Source organism: Paroedura picta, chromosome 10, assembly GCF_049243985.1.
Source record: "Paroedura picta isolate Pp20150507F chromosome 10, Ppicta_v3.0, whole genome shotgun sequence".
NCBI classification, from domain to species: Eukaryota; Metazoa; Chordata; class Lepidosauria; order Squamata; family Gekkonidae; genus Paroedura; species Paroedura picta.
The window spans coordinates 23,886,853-23,908,259 of NC_135378.1; the positions used below are offsets into that span (position 1 = coordinate 23,886,853).

The following is a 21,407-nucleotide window of genomic DNA, read 5'->3' on the forward strand; positions in this document are numbered from 1 at the left end:
CAAAAACACCAGTGATTTAGGCCATGAGCTGTTTCCGTTACACTATTTGTCGTTCTTCATAAGCCTTAAGGTTACTGCGTGACACTTCAGCCAGCACTTGGCCATTCATATTCTGTACAGAAATGTCATTGTTTGAATATATTATTTTAATCTCCTGTTTGGGATGAAAAATAGAAATTGGTCATTGATTACAACTGAAATCAGGTTTTAAAATGCTCAAGTAGCTAGATGAATGAATGAACAAACAAACACACAGCACATAAATGCATGAATGAAATCATGTGACACAATTAAATTACTTTTTGCTGAAGACCAAGAAATGACATCACTGCATCAAGAGACTCTCTAGGAATTCCCCCAATCTCTATGTTATTTACCTGAAAGAACATGGAGTGTCACTGTAGTGTCTGTAGACCTGCTGAGGACTGAGCTTGTGATCCAAGGCAGGGTCATAATCCTAAATACACGATTGGCCAGGACATGTTGGATCCATCTGCAGGATCCAAACAGTTTAAAGTGAAACTGACCAATATATAGCACACATTGGCAGGAAGATCCTTTTGTTCTGCTGTGTATAGAAGTTTGGGGTTCATGTGGCTTTCCCAGTTCAGTTTTGCCTCTTGTACCTCAGAATTAGGGTCACAGCAAAGAGCTGAATTGAACTCCCAGTGTCCCCGTATCTGAACCCACGTATCAAACAATCACATCAGACTCCCTCTCCATTTAATCCAACTCCAAAAGCCCCCTTCCTACATAGGCTCTTTGTTCTCAAGCCGCAAGGAAGGCGGTGGGGGAGATGCTTATGCCAACTTCCTCTCTACATGCATCGTTTTCAGCGTGTTGATGGTTGATTGTTGAGGACTGCAGACTTCTTGGTTATATTAAGCCTGGGGTAGTCAAACTGGGGCCCTCCAGATGTCCATGGACCACAATTCCCAGAAGCCCCTGCCAGCATTTGCTGGCAGGGGCTACTGGGAATTGTGGTCAATGGACATCTGGAGGGCCGCAGTTTGACTACCCCTGCACCCATATAAAGGCTACTAAATCCCTGGCCTACACCATCAGTAGGGTTGAAAGCCATTGGTTCTTGATGCCTCCCTTTGATGCCTTTTTTGGAGGGGGGAATACTGACTTTCACGTCCTGGAAGATGGAAATTTCTGCTCACAGGTTTTAGAACATGATCGCCGTGGGTATCAAACTTGCCCTTATTTCTTTGTCTTCTGCGCAGTGCCGCACCCGTGTTGCCGTCTCCCTCAGGTCAGCTCCACCTGGCGATCAGTGAGTCTGCAGAGAGGAAGTGTAGGGCAAAAGACCCAAAGATCTGCTCTTTTCCCCTTGCAGCTGGGAGCCAGTCTGGTCTCTGCGGCAGGCTGGCCGGCCGGCCTCTTCACCGACTCCCAGGTGGCTCCTTGTCTGCATACACAATTATTGCCACCACTCCCTCGAATAAAGAGATGCTTCTCCAGCTCTGAAAGAGATGGATCCAGGCCAGTGACTATCACTGACAAAGCTCTCACAATGGGAGATATTGTGCAAGGCTAGCTGCAGTGGTGAAAGCCCTCTGGGAGCAAAGCAGTCTGACCGGCCGGGTGTGTTTACCTTTCTCCTCTCCAGGGGTTAAGCTGCAGCTGGGCCCTCCCAGCCTCCAGGGTCACTGTCCCCTAGCGAAACAAGGCACCCAATTCACCATAGGAATCCGAACCCACTAGGCTTGCTTGAGGGGAAGATCCCAAAGCCCTAAGTGAGTCTGGCACCTGCTCCTCATGCTCACTTTCAAGAAAACAGCCTGTCCCTTTTTAAAAATTTTGTGGGTATCCATATCGTGCCCTCCAGAGCACCAGCTTCATGTAGTGGTTAAGAGCAACAGCTTCTAATCTGACAAGCCAAGTTTGATTCCCCCCTTCTCCTCCACGTGCAGCCACCTGGGTAACCTTGGGCTTGTCACAGCCATGATATTGATGTTCTTAGAGAACAGTAATACCAGGGCTCTCTCAGCCTCACCTAACGCACAGGGTTGTTGTGGGGAGAGGAATGGGAAGGTGATTGTAAACCGCTTTGAGACTCCTTCTGGTAGAGGACAGTGGCTTATAAAAACTGCTTCTTCCTCCCCACCAGATATCCAGCTGTTCATTTCCCATTGCCCAAAAGGCTGTCCCATATTTCATTAATCTAACTTTTGGACTATTCATGAAAGGTCCTGATAAGGACAGAATGCCTCTCTCAACGCAACACCTATGAATGTCCCAGCTTGGTACAGGGGTTAAGAGTGATTAAGAGTGGCAAATTCTAATCCAGAGAGCCAGGTTTGATTCCCCACTCCTTCACAAGCTGCCAGCTGGGTGACCTTGGGTCAGGTACAGTTCTGTCAGAGCTCTCTCAGCCCCACCTACCTTACAGGACATCTGTTGTGGGGAGAGGAACATAAATGATCCAAGGGGGTTGTCAACGTTGCTTAATTTATGTTTTGGAGGGGAGGGTTTGGAAGAGATCAACACTCGACTCCTAATCCTACTGCAAAGCAATCAATTTAACATTGTTTCAAACATAAATAGATCATTGCTGTGGGAGTCTGTTTAGACATGTAAACGTTTAACTTTGCCTTTTACTTTTTCTCCTTGGAGCCGTTCCTCAAATTATGAGGGTCTGCTAAACAGAGGTGAGAGGACCAGGGTTATGAACAGGGGTAGTCAAACTGCGGCCCTCCAGATGTCCATGAACTACAATTCCCATGAGCCCCTGCCAGCGTTCGCTCATGGGAATTGTAGTCCATGGACATTATTATAGTTGTTGTTGTTATTGTTATTGTTTAATTTATATCCCGCCTCCCCTTGGAGGGCCGCAGTTTGACTACCCCTGGTTATGAACCTTCATCGCAAAGATGTCCTAGTCTTGGGGAAAGGGAGGGATTTATAGAGGTATGCATTCCTTCACAAAAGCAAGGTAATCATTCCCTCCCTCTCCTCCAAAGGGGAAACAGGTTGAGCAGTCAGAAGCATTGTGCATTCATGGCATGCCAAGCACACTATGAATTACCAGACACACACACGGAGCCTGCAAAGGTCAAACACCAAAACAACAGCTCCTCTAAGTCTGTCCCCTCTTTTGCTCCGGCTAAATTTCACTTTGAGGAAGAGCCAGAAGTGGCTTAGCGTTTCGTTTTTCCCCTGGAGATGTCGTCTCTGTGAAGTGGAGGGAATGTCTTATTCAGAAAAAAAGATTGCATCCCATACTGTACACAGTCATGAACCAAAATCCATATATATTTAAAAAGCAGCAAATTAATATCTAAGTGCAAACGTTCACCAGTCCACAAACGAAACTCTAGACTCGCCTTTAGCAGTTCCCCACGTGAGGAATGTGCACTTCAACACAATGCTATTTTTCAGATTCAAATTTCAGGAAGGGCATAAGCACCGGGGTGTGATGGTATTCAGGTCTTCCACTCCGTTACTCCTTGTGGGGCGAATGCTGGCAGGGGATCATGGGAATTGTAGTCCATGAACATCTGGAGGACCACAGGTTGACTACCCCTGGTCTAAACGACTGTCAATAAAATGTTTGTTTGTCTTTTCAAGTGAACTAGACCAAGGAGTTCAATTCTACAGGCCCTTGAACAAGCTATTGTTTCCTAGGGAGGGAAAAAAATCAAAAGAAGCCAGTAGCCAAATACACTGGTCTCTAAAGCAAAGAAGACAAGAAGCCCTGTATAACCAATGTCAGACCAATGTCAAAGCCAAATCAATTGGAGTGGGGATTAAAAATACCTAAACCAGCTGTTATTAAAACTTCACCAGAAATTTTCTTCGGAACCTGCGATAACTACTACATTAAAAAAAAAAAACAATTAGCACGCCAAAATTCCAAAAAGCCACTGCCCCAAGGAACACAACACTGAAAGATCTTCAAATAACGATAGAACAACAACTATAAAATCATAACTGAAAGAATGCAAAAAAGCATTTTCAAAACACAGAGAACTCGGAAAATTCTTCACACACAAAACCCAAACCCTTTAAGATTAAAAACCTTTTAGAAGCCAAGAAAATGCAAAGTGATTCTAAAATATGCCAAGAGAACAGCAGAAAAACGGTGCAAGACAAGGCCAAGGAAACCCAAGTTTTAAAGAACCAGAGGGCAGAAAAAACCTCCCCCCCCACACACACACACACACTATAAGCCCCCTTGGCAGAAAACCAAGACATTAAAAATATTCTTAAATTAGAAAAGCAGTTCTGAAGATGTCTAGCAGGCAGGCACAGAACAAAGACAGGTCTTCCCAGGCAGGCAGCTCTCAAAGTGATGGCAGAGCCCCCAAAGACCTGTCTCTGAAATGGGGTCCAGCTGCTGCATTCCTTTTATCCCCTTTGCCCAGTCTCAGATAGCCACGGAGTGATGGGAGAGCTGTCATGATTGGACAGTCAGTGTATGTTCCCCTAAGGTCTGATCTCATTGCCTGGGAGAGCAGCCACCCTCCCCTCTTCCTCTTTCCACGCTCTTAACCAATACACCAAGCCCACCTCTGTGACCTAGTTGCCCTACAGCAGGGGTAGTCAAACTGCGGCCCTCCAGATATCCATGGACTACAATTCCCATGAGCCCCTGCCAGCAAATGCTTCTGGGAATTGTAGTCCATGGACATCTGGAGGGCCGCAGTTTGACTACCCCTGCCCTAGAGTGATTGATCCCATCCCATTATGACACCTGCCAAAGTTAAGTTTTCTCCATGACCGTAAACTCTCCTGTCCTGTTTCTGACTTCAGTGCAGTCTAACGTCCCTGACTCTCCCATCCATCACTTTTTACCTGAGCCTCCTTAATTGCTTCCTAGAAGCATGGAACGTAACACGATTCTGGGGCAAAAGTCCCGACTCCCTAGTGCCAGCTCCTTCCTCCAGGGCTGCCAATAGATAACATGATATACTTAAGTGCATGGAATATTGACCTAATAAAGGCGTTATTTAGCTCTGAAGATAGTATATAACTACGATAAGTTCATTAATAACCATGAGCGTCCATTTGCCAGATGGGTTGCCTGCTTGAGCTAACAAGCCTTGAAGGTCAAGCTGGACAGATGCAAACTCGTTTGACCACTGAGCAATATGGACTAATACAGGGTGGCTCTCCAGAGAACTGGAATCTGGAGAGCCACAGTTTGGCTACCCCAAACTAATATATTAGGAAGAAGAACTGTTTTTTGTGTACCCGCTTTTCACTACCCAAAGTAGCTTACAAACACCTTTCCCATCCCCTTCTCACAACAGATACCCTGTGAGGTAGGTGGGGCTGAGTGAGCTTTGAGAGAACTGCTCTAAGAGAACTGTGACTAGCACACGCTCACCCAGCTGGCTGCCAGTGGAGGGGTGGGGAACCAAACCCAGTTCTCTACATTAGGGTCCGCCACTCTTAACCACCACACCAAGCTGGTTCTGGTAATATTAGCTAGTGGATAACACAACAGAGTCGCTCTCCAGATTAAAGTCCGTTGCTCCTTAGCCACTGCACCACACTGCCTCTCTTCTCCCCGCTTCTTGTGTAGCCCCAAAGCAGTTTGCTCTCGTTGGACCCCTGCTGCTCCCCTCCCCAACTTTAGGCGGTGAAGAGCCCTCAGAGGCACGAGGGCTTGCTTCTCCCTTAAAGTGGATGGTGCTGCATAAATTGGGCTGGGCAAACTGAACAACCCTGAGCAGTCATTCGAGGTGAAGGAAATGGTTCTAGGTCAGGGGTAGTCAACCTGTGGTCCTCCAGACGTCCATGGACTACAATTCCCATGACCCCCTGCCAGCATTTGCTGGCAGGGGCTCATGGGAATTGTAGTCCATGAACATCTGGAAGACCACAGGTTGACTACCCCTGTTCTAGATGATCCGTATTGTTTCATTATGATTTTATAGTTCTGAGTCAGCTAGGTGGTTTTTGAGCACTTAGATTCGCTGTGTTGTGCCCGTGGGTACAGAGGGGGTGTTGGCAGTACTCTAGCTTCACTCCATTCCCAGGGCTCTCAGCAATTGGGGTAAATTATTTTTTTAAGTGGTGGGAGCAAAACAAGGAGCAAAGAATTCCACAAACACGGAGACGGTTTCCGCAGTTGTTATTTGCCAGCTCATTCTCGCCTCGTTGACTTCTGGATGCATTGATCTGTCTTTTTTTGCCAAATCCTACCAACCTGTGGTTAAAGGGATAGGAATTAATAAAATAATATTGAGCTGTAAGGACCCAGATCACAGCTAAATTAAACATTTGGATATATTTAAAGGAGCAATTCACCCTCGCCAGAAACCTATAATTCGCCTTGTGCAGCCTTTGCCAACTTTAGCTTTCCCCCAGACCCACCATTATGTTGTTCGAAAAAATGCTGGCACAATAATCATTATATTATTTTGTGTCCTTTATCCGAATAATGAGGATGTGAAGTCATAATTGCTAAAGCAGACCAAACAATGGGCATTGTTTGGAACCTGCTTGCTCATTCTAAGCCAGCCCTTTCTCTACTTTTCTACCATTGAGAAAACCCCCTGAGACATTCTTCAGGCTTTGAGAAACTCCAGAAGTGGTGTGATTGTCCAGAATATGGTTGGGAAGCAGAGCTATGTACAGGCCCACCCAGGACCCCCACTCCACCCCCTCCAGGACCATCATTGGAGGGGCAGTCAGGTTGGCATGACCTAGATGGTCATATCACCCAATAAATGTTTAACTAATTTTTAAAATGTATAAAATAATTAATTAATTCTGGCCCATTCTGGAAACCCTTCCAGGGCTGTAAAAAAAAAAAAAACAGAGTTTCACAAACCCCTGGTTGAGCAAGCCTGGTTTAAGCATCTCTTTGTGGTTAGAAAATGCTTAGATAAAGGAGTAGCAGTAAAACCTGCTGACTGGATATCTGGACCACCTGCCCCTCCCGCCACACCTGTTGGAAGTCTATATGGGTGCATGGGTACCAGAGGACTATCTGGACTAGGAGCCAGGCAGAGAAGATGGGCACAAATCAGTTTTGAACAGACCCCCAGTGTGGCTTCACTTTGGAGAGCCAGCATGGTGTGGTGGTTAAAGAGCAGCAGACTCTAATCTGGAGAATCTGAGTCCTTAATCCTCTATGTGCAGCCAGCTGGGTGACCTTGGGCCAGTCTCAGTTCTCCTAGAGCGGTTCTTGCAGAGCAGTTCTGTCAGAGCTTTCTCGGCCCCGTCTGCGTCTGTTGTGGGGAGAGCAAGGCAAAGGTGCTTGTAAGCTGCTTGGGAACTCTTACGGGTAGTGAAAAGCAGGGTATAAAAGACCAGCTTTTCTTTTCCTCAGATGGAAACTTGGCTGTTTCCTCCCCCCTCCCCCCTTGCCTGCCCCACACTGGTTAATGCTTTAAGGGAGGATATGAGGGGAAAACACAGCGTCCTCCCCACAGGACGATTCCACTTCTGGGGAAAATCCATGCCTGACGTCCTTGAGCATCTGTTTCTATTTCCAGACAAAAATCTAAAGCAGATGTCATTTTTATTTATTTTTAAGAGGCTTTTTTTAGCTGTAGCGCTTCAGAATAACTCTGGATGCTCAACATCAAACTGGATTTGCTTCTGCTCAGTCCCCTCCAGGGGAATATGCATTTTCCTCTCTGCTGCAGCTCTGTAGAGCTCTCCTCTTCAGTGGAGCCTGACAAATGCAAATCAAGACAGCTTTCTGTTGACAATGCAAACACCAGAGTCCAAATAAAATTTGTCTCATTTGCCTATTGTTGTCCCGGCTTCAAGCAGCTGATAGGGACATTGAAATTCTTTACAAAATTCAAGGCTCATGCAGACCAGTCTTTGCTGTAGAAAGCCAGTGTGGGGTAGCAGGTAAAGTGCCGGAATCTTTGTCGTGTCCTGAGAGATGAGTTCAAGTGTGTAGTCAGCCTTTAAGTAACCTGGATCGCCTTGGGCAACTAACTATGCTAGCCTGGCCTTCCCAAGTAGTCATTTGGAGTTAAATCCACATACATTGCCCTGCTTATATTGCAGAGAAGGTGGGACAAGCCTGAAATGAATTTAATTTCTGCATATCTGTAACCGCTCCGTGGGAGCAGTATAAATAAAACGCTAAGGGTCCTTGAGGTGGGCCCTGTCCGTGATGGGGAAGGGCAGCTATTGGCTCCATCTCCCTGGAATGGCAAGTGGAGGGTCCTATTGGCAGGTGTGAAGCACCCAAGCTTTCCATTCTGGCCCCAAGGGGCCAAACGGCCCATTGGCACCGAGCTGACGAGTCGGGAGTCGCGAAGCACCTCCCAACCCACCCACCCCCAATTCTGCCGCCTTCCCCCCATGCCGCCATTTCCACACTACCTGCCGTGCCAGCCAACCGCCCACCATGGGCAGCCTGCTGAAGGTGCCAGCGGGTGGAGGTGGCAAGGGGAGGATGCTCGCAACCACCCCAGCCCTGGGAGCCTTCAGCCAAGGAACACCCCGCCACGTCAATGGTGTGCCAGGCCTGTCCCTTCACCACTCCCGAATGCAAGAAGCTGCCCTCTGCCGGCCGCGAGCCTTAGCCACAGCCAGAGGGACAGCGTCACTGTGGTAAGCAGCCGCGTGGCCTACCATCCCCTTCACCCCTCGGGGGGGGGCGCACTCCACTTCCCCCCCCCACACACACACCCAATGCACTCTTCACCCCAACAAAATCGCCCACGCGAACCGAGAGCCACCACCGCTCTGCCGCCGCTTCCCCATCCCCAACCACACACACACACAGCCACTGCAATCTTCCCCCACCCACCTCCCTCACCCCCCATGATCCGCCGCCACTTCCCCCACCCCAAACATCCACGCACCCACCCCTCTCTACCCCATGCTCTTCCCCCGCCACCTCCCCCTCCCAATTCGCCCACCCTCACAACTCCCCCCCCCGGACCCTTCACACACACCCCTGTCCCATCCCATTCCATCTATCTCCCTGAATGCCTTCCTTCCTTCTGATTTCATAAATCCCTGACTTCTTCTATTTCTCAATTTCCTTCCTGCCTCCCTGTCTCTCCCTCTCACTTGCTTCCTGTCTTCCTGCCTTACTTCCTTTCTCCCTTCCTTTCTTTCTGCCTTCTACCCATCCCTTCAACCACCCCTTGCCCTCCTTTCTCCCTTCCATCCCTCCTTCCCTACATTCTTCCTCCCCATCTGCTAGCGCCCACTGTATTTTTTTACAGTGGGCTTGATTTCTAGTTTATTTAGAGTTGTATTAGATAAATGAAATGGGAACTGGAGGATGCCTAGAAAGGCGTCTTTGAAAATACTCGAATAAGGTCATTGTGGGCTCAAGTAGATAGCCATGTTGATCTGAAGTAGCACAACACAATTTGAGTCCAATTTAAGATCAACAAAGATTTATTAAAGGTATGAGCTTTCGCATGCATGCGCACTTCCTCAGACAGTGGAACAGGGATCATAGCAGTACTGATATAAGGGGAAAGTAAATTAGTAGCAAATTAGTAAGCAGCATCATAAGGCCAAATATGCAGTGTGGTCATTCTTTGCTAGAAAAGCAAATCAGTCCTTTCGGTTCAATTGTCGTTAATAAAAACATTGGGGCAATAAAAATGTAAAGTTAGTGATAAATGGCAGATACTTTCCCAGTTGTGAAAAGAAATACCATATAGATAAAATGACCCGCATATAAGCAAAGGTATCTAATTTTACCACAAAATCTGGGCAAATTTATTGACTTGCATATAAGCCAAGGGTGGGAAATGCTCCATCATCACAGGCTCTCCCATCCAGCCCCCCCCTCCCCAACAAATACAGAAAAGTCAAGAGGATGAATAGCTGCTGGGTTTTGTACCCTGCTTTTCACTAACCAAAGGAGTCTCAAAGCAGTTTACAATTGCCTTCCCTTCCTCTCTTGATGCCTGAGAGAGCTCTGACAGAAGTGCTCTGCTGCTCCTTAGATAAAAGAAGAAACACTGGGAGAAAGAAACAGTAAATCCCAGGGCACCCCCAAAACCCACCCCACCCCACCCACAGAAACCAAAAGAATAGTTTGGAAGAAGTGATTAAGAAGAGTAAGAAGTGAAGGCAAAAGGGAAAAAAAAGACCAGAGTCCCCCAGTTAAACCATTGATGTCCTACAAGCTTCCAGAGCAAGGTCAGCTTGCAGTACACATTTGCAAAAGGCAATGCAACAATTGGCTGGCTGGAGCAGGCTTTTATTTCAATTACTGTATATACCCGCATATAAGCCGAGGAGGGCTTTTTCAGTGTGAAAAAGGTGCTGAAAAACTAGGCTTATACGTGAGTATATAGGGTGATTAAAAGCTAACAAGAAGTCGCTTTTAAATAGGTCAAATGCCATTTCAGAGGAATGAATCTCATTTGAGATTTCACCTTATTCCCAAAGACTCAAAATGGTGTCTTCTGCCCAATAGAAAACTTGTTATGGGAGAGCTAGTCATTGTAAAGAAATACAGTGAAAGAGTTTGGGACTCAGGCTTTAAATGCATGATCCGGGGGGGGGGGGCAGGCAGGGTGCGCCCATAGATAATATAGATATATATCTGAAAACCAACTAGCCTGCATGTCTTTCCAGTACGTTCTCTAGATTATAACAGGATGCAGTCACTCATGAAATACAGATGTAAACAAGTGACCAGCCAGAAAAAGATTTACAAATAATCTAACTCCTGTTATGGATGAAGCTGAAATTTGAGCTGTTTAAATAGGCTTAATATTTATCTCCCTTTTATCAGTTGCTGATTCATATACACACCTCTCCTATAAGGCTTTTGTGTATTCTTGCTAAGCCTCGATCCTTTTCTCAAGCACCTGCTTATTCACTCACTAAACCAGGGGTCATGGCGGAAAAACAGCATTCCTTCCTCCAGCTAGAGGTTGAACTGGCCTGCAAGGGAACACTGCTTTAATAAAACAAGCCAAGTCATTTAAGCGTGATACCCGGCTCTTCCAAGATATCCCCATTTTGCAAGAGGTGACATCCGCTTCCCTGAGGGGGGGAGAGTCACCAATCAACTGCTAATGTTCAGTGTGCAAATGGCAGTCCAGTGTGCTAGCGCCATGCCATTGGGCCTCAAGTGCCATGCGGTGTCAACTCGAACTAGCCGAGGGAGAAGTTATTTGTATAGACAGATAGTCCTGACTCCTTAACCGAACTGTCGTGCCGATTCGCTCCATCCGATCGCGAAGCCGGGGAGGGGAATGTTATCAGAGGTGCATCTGGAAAATGCAGTTCTTATTCAGATATCCTATCCTGGAGAGATTTGGGCCTGGTTTTCAGCCATTCTCGTTCCGACACAAAACACCATGGTAGAATCCAACTAGTACACTTTCTTCAGATGGGGCTCTGCTTGTGAGAATTGGCGGTTCTGTGTGGGTCGTGGGAGTTCCTGATTAGAGAATATACAATTTTAATGAAATCACATCAAAAGCACCCTGAATGATCTGTGATATAAACGTCTCCCCCACTGGAAAAAGTTATCAGTTATAAATTCACACTAGACATTGACCAAATGTATTTCAGCCAAAAAGGAAAATGCCTTTGTCAGTCACTCAATGCATCCATCCATCAGTTCCCATTCAGCAATGTATAGGCATCTGTACAATCACCTACAATTGTTCTTGACAGAGGGGTTTAATATACCACATATCCTTAAAGATGTTCAATGTGGTTTTATTATTAAAACTCTATATTTCCCTAATTGGGGGGGGTGAGGCTGGGGCAGTGAAGGAAGATCAGTGGAGTCCCCCTGATGTTAAACTCCATGTGATTCTTGTCTCTCCTCCCTCCTCCCTCTTGAAGTAGGGTGGGGGAGGCATTGGTGGTTCCACCATGTTGTTGCTGCTATGCAGTTTTATTGTATTATTGATTGTTCATTTTAATGGGGTTTAATGAGGGTTTTTAGTTGGACTTTCTGTAACCTGCCATGAGCCTTTTGGGAGTGGGGGGGTACAAATATATTAATAATTATTATTATCATTATAATAAATCCTTTGCCTCAACCTTTTGATTGAGTTTGGTGTAGTGGTTTGGTGTAGTGGTTAGGAGTGCGGACTTCTAATCTGGCATGCCAGGTTCAATTCTGCGCTCCCCCACATGCAACCAGCTGGGTGACCTTGGGCTCACCACAGCACTGATAAAGCTGTTCTGACCGGGCAGTGATATCAACGCTCTCTCAGCCTCACCCACCACACAGGGTGCCTGTTGTGGGGAGAGGAAAGGGAAGGCGATTGGAAGCCGCTTTGAGCCTCCTTCGGGTAGGGAAAAGCGGCATGTAAGAACCAACGCTTCTTCTTCTTCTTCCCATTTTTTATTTCAATTTGTGAGAGTTATTTTGCATTTGTCACACTCTAAGGTAGCCTTTTCCAACCTTTTGACCAAGGGGGAGCCCCTGCAATAATTTATCTGGCCTTGAGGGGCCCCAGAAGTGATGCCAGCTGGCCATGGCTCATGGTCACACCCAAGAAATGACATCACTGCCCATATTAGCAGGCAGGCTTGAGGAGAACTGAGTGGGGGAGAGACAGGAGGCGGTTTAAGGAGGAGGAGACAAGTGGATGCATAAACTACAAGAGAACCCACTCTCTCTTGGGAGGGGGAACAGTGGAAGCGACCAGTTCCCTAGTTTCTGACTGAGCTTATTAAGGCAGGAGGGGAAGGGCGGCATACCCCAAAGGGGCCATAGACCCCTGGTTGGGGATGCCTGCTCTAAAGCCATGCCAATGACAGCAACTGGTCATCTAGTTCTCTCACGGAGTTCTTGAGAACTTCACCACTGCTTAGTGATAGGCTGGCCATAGTCTAGGAGACCTTCATATGAGGCTGATGGCAATAAATAGAAATTGAATCTTTGAAGTTTTGTGATTTGCAGAATTTCGTGAAAGTGCTGAATGTCTCAATTCAGCAATCCTTCCAATCTTCCTTTCTCTTTAATAGATCATGTTCTTATCCCCAAATTCAAATGGGGGGGACTGAGTGTAGGTGTTTGCATAAGGCTACCGAGGGAATGGAGGGCACAGTATGTGATGTCACTTCCAGTTTTCCCCATAATGAATGTCATGCTCCGGTAATCCCCCAAATCCCCAACTCAACTCCTGCTGGGTGCCAGCCATTTGGCTGGCAACCCTACCAAAGTGCCATAAGAATGTCACATTGTGGGGAAAACCAGAAGTGACATCACATATAGCGTGCCATCCATTCTGGAAGCCGGAAAAGACATCACATACTGTGACATCCATTCTAGGGGAAGCTGGAGGTGACGTAATTAACATAATTAACGTAATTAACGAGAGACGGCTCCTCCAAGAAATACAGGAGAATAAAGCCAGTGTGTGTCCATCTGTGATTTTCTTCATTTTGAAAAAAACTGACATTGATTCAAGTGAACATTGAAGCTTAGAGAGGGAAAATGGGCAAATTATAAACCAATCCCCATTTTGGCTTGTGAATATATTTAAGTTTAATGACAACCACAGACTTTGAAGTAATAAATGGATTTTCACCTCACACCACTTTCTTCGTGTAGTGGTTAGGAGTGTGGACTTCTAATCTGGCAAACCAAGTTTGATTCCACGCTCCCCCCCGTGCAGCCAGCTGAGTGACCTTGGGCTCACCACAGCATTGAGAAAATTGTTCTGACCAAGCAGTGATATCAGGGCTCTCTCGGCCTCACTCACCTCACAGGGTGTCTGTTGTGAAGAGAGGAAAGGGAAGGGGATTGTAAACTGCTTTGAGACTCCTGGTAGAGAAAAACAGCATATAAGAAACAACTCTTCTTCTTCTTCATTTTCTTGCTGGCATTTGTGGAAACTGGTCAGCCGATCTTTGTTGACTTTCATAGCTGTGGACCTAGCAGCCTTGCTCTTTACAGGAACATGGCATTGATTCAGAAACAAGTTATGCAGCTGATCTTCTTCTCCATTAAATAGTTGAAAGCCTGCCTGTTCTGACCTAGTTGGGCTCGACATTGTTATAGTACCCCAAGTCTCTGCATTCTATACTGTTTAAATCCTTTGCCTACCAGAATTTCTTGTTCATCACTGTAATCAATCGATTCCTCCTAGATGAATAGGTTGTCCCAATCAAAGAGAGAGGTTTTCTTTTCATCTCATCCATCTTATTGATTGCCCCGTAGCATGAATGTTCAAGTTTTGCCTGTGGCACACCAGCATGCCCGGGCCCACAGTGTAAGAACCGATGTGACCCAACTATTATCATACCATCTCCTTACCTAATAGGGAAAAATTGTCTTTTCAGATGCTACTTCTCAGCCAGATATTAAGATGATGATCTTCCAACTCCCTCCGACTGACTGGTAAGTAGGCCACAAGGCTGTAATTTTACTGTAAACATCCTCAGGAAGAGAAAATATTGGTTGTGTACACTTTCAGCTGCATGGATGTATTGGAGGTTTCCCAGCAATCACTGGTTTGTCTCCTCTTTTGCAGTAGCTCAGCCCACCTGCCTCTTCGGAAGGCACCTTTCTCAACCTTAATTTCTGAGACTGTCCTGCCAGTTTCCTCAGGCAGAGGGGGAGGCAGGCAGTCAAGAACAGTTGAGGGGAAAAAATCTCAGACACATCCTCCAGAATTCAAGTGCACATCAGCAAACTTGAGGGGGTCCCACCAATGCCTTCCCCTCTCAAGGCCAGAACTAATAAATGAGCTGAAAAAAAAGAATGTGGAATACACTCTGTGGAAAGTGACAGCCATTTCTCCTGTCCTCAGTGATAAAGTGAGACCGGTAGGCAGGTCTCAGTCTTAGGAAGAGAGAATGCCAATAAACCAGTTTCTGTCTTTAGCATAAAGACGTCCTTGGTTTAGTAACTCAGATTCTGTTTGAAGCAGTGGTCTGAACTCAAAGAGGAAACGTCTGCGAAAAGCAGTCGGGTGAAATAAGAGAAAGGCCAAAAGGTTGTATGCCAAGGGGCCCTTGCTTCGTTCGGTCTCTGAAGGATAGATGCTGCTGCACCATGGCTGTTAGCTTAACGATACAAAGGAAATTCGGGTCAGGCCTAGCTGCTCAATGAAATCATTAACTTTTATGCAAACATACAGTCCCTGCACAGTCCAGGTATTCTGTTTATGAAGAGACCAAGCTCTCCCTCCTTCCCTCCCAAGCCTTCTTTGTCTTAAAAGTCTTAACTGGATTGTATTTTTTTCCAAAACATTCTCAGAAAGATTGGAAGCACATTTCAGAGTTGATAACAACCCAAAACGCCATGTCAGTCTTCTGTTTTGATGTTTGGTTTCTGATTTAAAAACTCAAACCACTGAGTAGTGGGTAACATGTGGCAGTATCGCCGTGTAACTCTGATCTTTATCTATTAACCTGGTTGGGGAGAGGAGAGCTTGCAGTCTTAAATGATTCCTCTTTTTCCATTTTTGTAACGTTTTCTCTTTATTGTTTGGCATGAGGTTAACAGACCAAAAGGGATACTTAAAAGGTCCTCTGCAGGCAGTCACTGTTTAAAGAGAGCGAGTGCATATTTAATGCCTATTGCTTCTTGCAGAGTAATTGCAGAAGTTCAGACTCTCGGCCCCTCCCACCTCTTGCTTTCCAAGAACTCCTGCTCTGAGACTCAAGTCCCTGATGCTGCTGATTAATATTTAACAAACAAAACCCTCCACATCGAGAGCTTTACAACATTTTGTGGACAGGGAGAAAATGCCTCGTTTTAACCCACTGCCTTCCTTAATCATCCCCTAATCGTTTATTTAACCTACTGTGTCTTGCCAGCTTTTTCAAAAACAAATTATGTCTCTAAATTGCTGGTACACCATGAAGCTGCCTTTCCTCATTGCACCTTGCTGAAAATAGGATCTGTGGGGAAACCGGCCACCACCTGAACAAGGCATGGGGAGTTCTCGGGCCCAACTCACCCCAACTCACCCCCATTTCTATTAGCTGTTTTGGCTGATGGTGCTCCCACCCTGTTTCAGCCCTCTACATACAATGCACATTGAAACCAGCTCACACAGAGGGCAAAGCAAGGTCGAATGTTGTGACCCCACCCAGTTTGGATCACAGTGATCTTTGTGCAGGTAGGGTTGCCAGCCTCCAGATCAGCCTTTTACAACCTTTTGACTGTGGAGGAAACCCTGAAATGTTTTTTCCAGGCTTTGGGGAAACCTGGAAGTGGTGCCAGGCCCCTTCAGAGAAGTGGGTGTGGAAGTAAGATGTGGGAGCCAGCCAATCAATCCAATTCATAATTTTCCACTTCCATTGTGGAGAAAGAGACTAGGCCCACAGGGGAAGTGGGCTCCAGTGACATCTATAGTGATGTCAGAGGCCATCCGAACATCTGGGAAAGGCCACGGAATGGAACTCCTGGGGAGCTCTCGTGGGACCCTAGGGTTTCCAGGAACCCTGGTTAGGAATCCCTGCTCCAGATGGTAACTGGAGATCTCTTGGGATTCCAACTGATCTCCAAGAGACTGAGATCAGGTCATCTACAGAAAAGTGGGGCTTCATGAGATTGTACCTCATTGAAGTCCCTCCCCTCCCCAACAGCACCATCCTCAGGCCCCACCCCCAAAATCTCCAGGAATTTCCTAATCCTGTGTGCAAGTGAAGCCAACATCCCGAGTTGATTTCAGTGCATACCACCATGTGCAGACTCACCAGCATGTAGAAAGTATAAGTAGGTAGGTTTTCACCTTGTGATCGGGGATGCTGCTTTTACCCCACCCCCCCACCCCCCAAAAAAATCCTGATCAGTGGGGTTGGAACATACGCATGGACACTACCTGCATGCTTAGACTCCATCTGCCATCTCAGGGAGCTGTGTTGGCAGGGACAGCACGCTGCAGCCTGACATCTTTTCTATGCATGGGCATTTCCACATGTCTAGTACAGTGTTGAGGTCTGTAGCTGCTCCAATCTAGGGTTACCTGGCAATTTGGCACTGGTGTCCAGGGAAGGGAGAGAAGCTGGGGTTTTATACCCCACTTTTTACTACCAAAGGAGACTCAAAACAGCTTACAATCACCTTCCCTTCCTCCCCACCAACAACACCCTGTGATGTAGGTGAGGCTGAGAGCTCTAAGAAAACTGCAATGGGCCCAAGGTCACCCAGCAGATGTTGTGCATCTTAAAGCTGCTGACAATTGCCTTCCCTTCCTCTTCCCACAACAAGCACCCTGTGAGGTAGGTGTGGGTGAAGAGAGCTCTGAGAGAGCGGGGACTTGCCCAAGATCTCCCAACTGGCTGAATGTGGAGGAGCAATGGGGAATCAAACCGGTTTTCCCGATTAGAGACTGCTGCTCTCAGCTCCTACACCGAACTGGCTCTTACAAAGGAGGAACTCAACAGAGATAGAGTCCCCCCTCTGCTTCAACTGTGATGCTGGTAAATCAAAATTACTTACCCATGGTACTTTCTTGGATTTTGCAACCTGTGCAAAGCAGCTACACGGGCTCAGTTAGCATGCCACAGGGTGTTGCACACTCATAACTGATTTGCACAGATAGCAGCCCAGTTCTGTCAAAGCATCGCCACACAAGTGAGTTCTTTAGCCTAGCCAGTGTCACACTTAACTCAGTTCACAGGCTGAGCCAGCTTGCAGCATAACAGTGTTAAATAACAATGTTAAATGATTCCGAGGCAAATTTTGTTCAAGGACTTACAAAATGAAATAGATTCGTAGTTAAATGTCCGCAGAAGGATGACGCAGACAAGGCTCTTTGGATTAAAAGTGGTCGTTTTTTAGTAGTAAAAGTAGTAGTAGCTGCTCCATTTCAGAGCCTAGTAGCCAGCTCTCCCTTTAACAGGGTTTGGTTTTGTTTCCTCTCAGAATTACAGGGACAGGCACTACCTGTTTGTTTTGTGACTTCCCATACCATGCATGAAATGACCCACCGCTTATTTCCTTTTCATGTTCTCTGGCTTTTCAGATCGTAACAAAGAAGAATCCAGATGGGGTGCAGGTGCTGTAAAATTTTACAAAGGTACAGACAGAATCAATACTGCTAAAAAAAAAAAGTAAAGGGTTGTAACAGCCAATCCTATGGCGTGTTTTTTTAAATACAGCTTTTCAAGAATAAATCTTGATGATAATTCTGAGCTTGGCATGAAATGGGGCAGCTGAAGAATATATAGCTACTAAAAGGGGTGGGAAAAAAAATAACCAGGTACATCTCTCGTTTTCCCTAGCTACATCTTTGACCCCCACGAAGTACAGACGTCAGGGTACGTTAACGAAATCAACAACCACAAATCGGATACTCCAGACGGAAGGAAATCCAAAGGCAAGCACAACGTGGACATCCAGGTCCACAAAAACGAGCTGCAGAACGCCGAGCAGCAGACATCCGCAAACAGAAATAAGTTAAACAACACGAAGGATGCCGTTCGGAATCAAAGGAACGCAGCCCTTCAAGAGGGTGGGCTCAGTAACTGCCAGGAGAAGAGCAAGGTTAACCTCAACGGCGTTCATTCCCACTCAAATCTCAAATCCAATCAAAACACAAACCAAAACAAAGAGGGCGGCGCACACGTCTGCTCGGCTCAGCCGCCCAACTGTTCAGCCAAAGGTGCCTTGCAACCAAGGCAGCACAATGACCACTCAAAGCTACCTTCGGTGGCCGCAGAGAGTTGCCAGTATGAACAGGTGCCTGGAGAAAATGGCTCGGTTGCTCCCAGTGCCATACCGGGGACCCAAAGCAATGGCACGTGTTCACCTGACACAGACTTCCCGAGAAATGCCGGTCAACAGGCAGCAGTTGGAAGTGAGAGTGCATCAGACAACCACATGCATTCAACTCAAAGTACGGGACACACCGTCTTAAGCAAAGGTGGGGAACAGGCAGTGTGCGAGGCCCAGAGGCATGACTCTGGAGATCAAGCCTGCAGAACAGAGACTTTAAATGGGTGCCTTACGGACAGAGACAGCAATAACCCCCCACAGAGGCCCAAGCCGGAAACCTCATGGGAAGCTGAACAGGCTCGCTGGGAAGAGGTTGATGGCGAATTCGAGGAAGAGGACGCCGATGTGGCAGAGGCCTTGGCAGCACTGGAAGCTGCAACAGCAGGAGAAGATTTTGAGGAGGAGGAAGAGGAATACTAGATCTTAGTGGTAGCACCTATACTTAGAAGTGGCTTTTCCAGGAGACGTGGAAAAACGCTACCCATCAGGACTCACCTGTTGCAGATAACGGTTGCAGGCCTTTGGTCGGGATGACTATTCACTGATGGAGAAAATCTATCATAAGGAAAGCTAAACGCCCGGAACAGCCACACTGCACCCACCATTGCAGTTCCTTGAGGACTAGTCCCCTGCTTGTACTTCTAAGCTCCGGCATTCTACATCCTAAGGTGGTTCTTCCTCTCCCACCAAAACAGCCTTCCTTTGCTATCCTACCACCTCCACCTGTAAAGAATGCATATGAAGCCAAGAACAGTAACTTATGTACTGTCCCGACACAGAGAGAACTCAAACTAGAACTGTTACTTGAGTTTAGTCCTCTACTTCACCTCAAAACAGAGAGAGAGAGAGAGAGAGAGAGAGGAGGTCGTTCTTGGTAAACGGTTGCACCAAAATTCCCTTTAGATCAGGAACTGTGACTTCAAGACACCTGGTATGTTGAGTCCTGATCCTGCCTCACTTTAAGGCTTCTACAGGACTGAATATGTATGACCTTCCAAATCTTTAAGCACTGTGAGGAGATCCATGTTCCGAAAACTAAACTCCAAGATGGCGGTTTCACAGCTAGAAGACAGCCAAAAGTTATGTTTGCAGTGCCAAAAAAAAAAAAAAAAAGGCCGCCTCTTTCTGGCAGTTTTTCACAGCACCAGAGACTTTTTAAAAGCTGATTGTTGGTTTTGCTCTCCATTGACCTCCCCTGTACATCCCGCAGGCAAATCGGGTTGCTTTCATAGTGGAGGGATGTCATCACAGTCGCCGATGGGACAGGAAAAGAAGTGGAAGTGGATTTGGGCCAGTGGAAACTGCCAGAATTGGAAGGAGTAATTATGCCTAGCTGGACTGGGGGAAAAGGAGTGCTGAAACCATAAGTGTTTCAAGAGGGAAGCAAAACTCTACCATGGCCAAATGGCTAGATTTACCCCCCTCCCCCAAAACCCCCCCCCCTAAAACTGTGCTTCAGTTTTATTTTAATCTTAACTTTTTTTAAAGATATAAACCACTTTTTAAAGAAAATGCGACGCTTAATCTATTGCCCTCTGAATGAAACAATTTTTTAAAATGAACCCACAGACCTCCATTCAGACCCATTCTGCATCGTGCTGCAGAACAAAACAGAAGTCCGCTGACACCTTGGAGACCCACAGAATGTCTTTCAGGAACAGATTTTGTGAGGCGGAACTCACAGAGATACGCATGAGCCGTGTGCATGCATGTGTTGAATAATGTTCGTGCTTTCCTTTAAAAAACCTCATCGTGATTTGAGCAAATTCTGCTAGTCCCTGAGGTGCCACTGGGCTTCCCGCGTAATCTTGGTGCTAGACTGATTTGACTACCCCATCTGGAATTATGGAGAATTTACAAATGTCGCTGATGTGACAGCCCCTTTTCCCATCCATTGGTCCTTCATGCTTCCAATCCCCTATGTTGCTGTCCATGTGTAGCCAATGACATTGTGATTTTGCTGGATCTTCAGGCTCACTAAGGTAAGAGGGACTTGTCTCACTGATTTTTCCAGAAACCATCACAAGCTGGCTTCTTGTCTTTAGTGAGTAGAAGAAAAAAATTACCTCTGGGTTTTGTTTTAAATGCCACCGCCTTAAGTGCCATGCAACTACAGCTGATGTACAAAGAAATTCCTGTCACATACAAGTGGTTGTAACAGAGAGGCAGTTCACACATGGATACAGGTTGTTCATTTTTTCATCGTCTTGTTCATTCAGTTCTGAATGTGGAAACGGACTCCCTTGAAAAGCATTATGTTGATCCTGTTTAGTTCTGTTCAGTCTGCCCCCCCCAAGTCCTGTGTCAGGAAACAATGTCACGGATAAATAATAAATTTGTTCTTTTTTACACTCTGGGAACTTTTCCTCTTTGCCTGGGGGTACAGCTTGGGAGCATGCTGCCCTCTCTTTTTAGATTCCACACCTACCTCATAACATGAGTCTCTTAAATACGGGCACTTCCTGGATTAATCCCAGTTTCTAATTTTGTGTGTGTGTTTAGAGGTAGCAATATAAATTAACTAGATGTAGCAAGTTCCAAGCAGAATTAAATGAATTCTCTATTTGGAGTTGGATGCAGCTTTCAAAACAACAGGGCTTTTCTACATTCTCCTTTCTCTCAGTTGTAAATTCCAGTCTTGGGGGAGATGGGTATGTTACATACATCTTGCTCCCTCTAGTGGTCCATTCGATATTACAGCGGTTTATCTGTTCCACTTAATAATTTTGGTAAGGCCTTGGAGGAGGAGCGTCTCTCATGGCTTGAGTTCCACTCAGCGCTTAACACCTATTCAGAGTAA

General features: G+C 46.3%; 1 protein-coding gene across 2 annotated transcripts in view; it reads left to right on the forward strand.

The window, feature by feature from the left end:
- Nucleotides 1–20,963, forward strand: part of PGCKA1 (PDCD10 and GCKIII kinases associated 1) — a 40,083-nt gene extending 19,120 nt beyond the window's left edge. The window contains exons 2-4 of one of the 2 annotated variants that reach the window (XM_077301659.1): nt 14,218–14,275; nt 17,856–17,909; nt 18,115–20,963. In XM_077301659.1, the coding sequence (XP_077157774.1) occupies nt 17,878–17,909; nt 18,115–19,027 (945 nt within the window). In that variant the 5' untranslated portion in view covers nt 14,218–14,275; nt 17,856–17,877 and the 3' untranslated portion in view covers nt 19,028–20,963. The remainder of the gene's footprint in view (nt 1–14,217; nt 14,276–17,855; nt 17,910–18,114) is intronic. The other variant, XM_077301660.1, reaches the window with a different exon arrangement.
- Nucleotides 20,964–21,407: the final 444 nt, after the last annotated feature.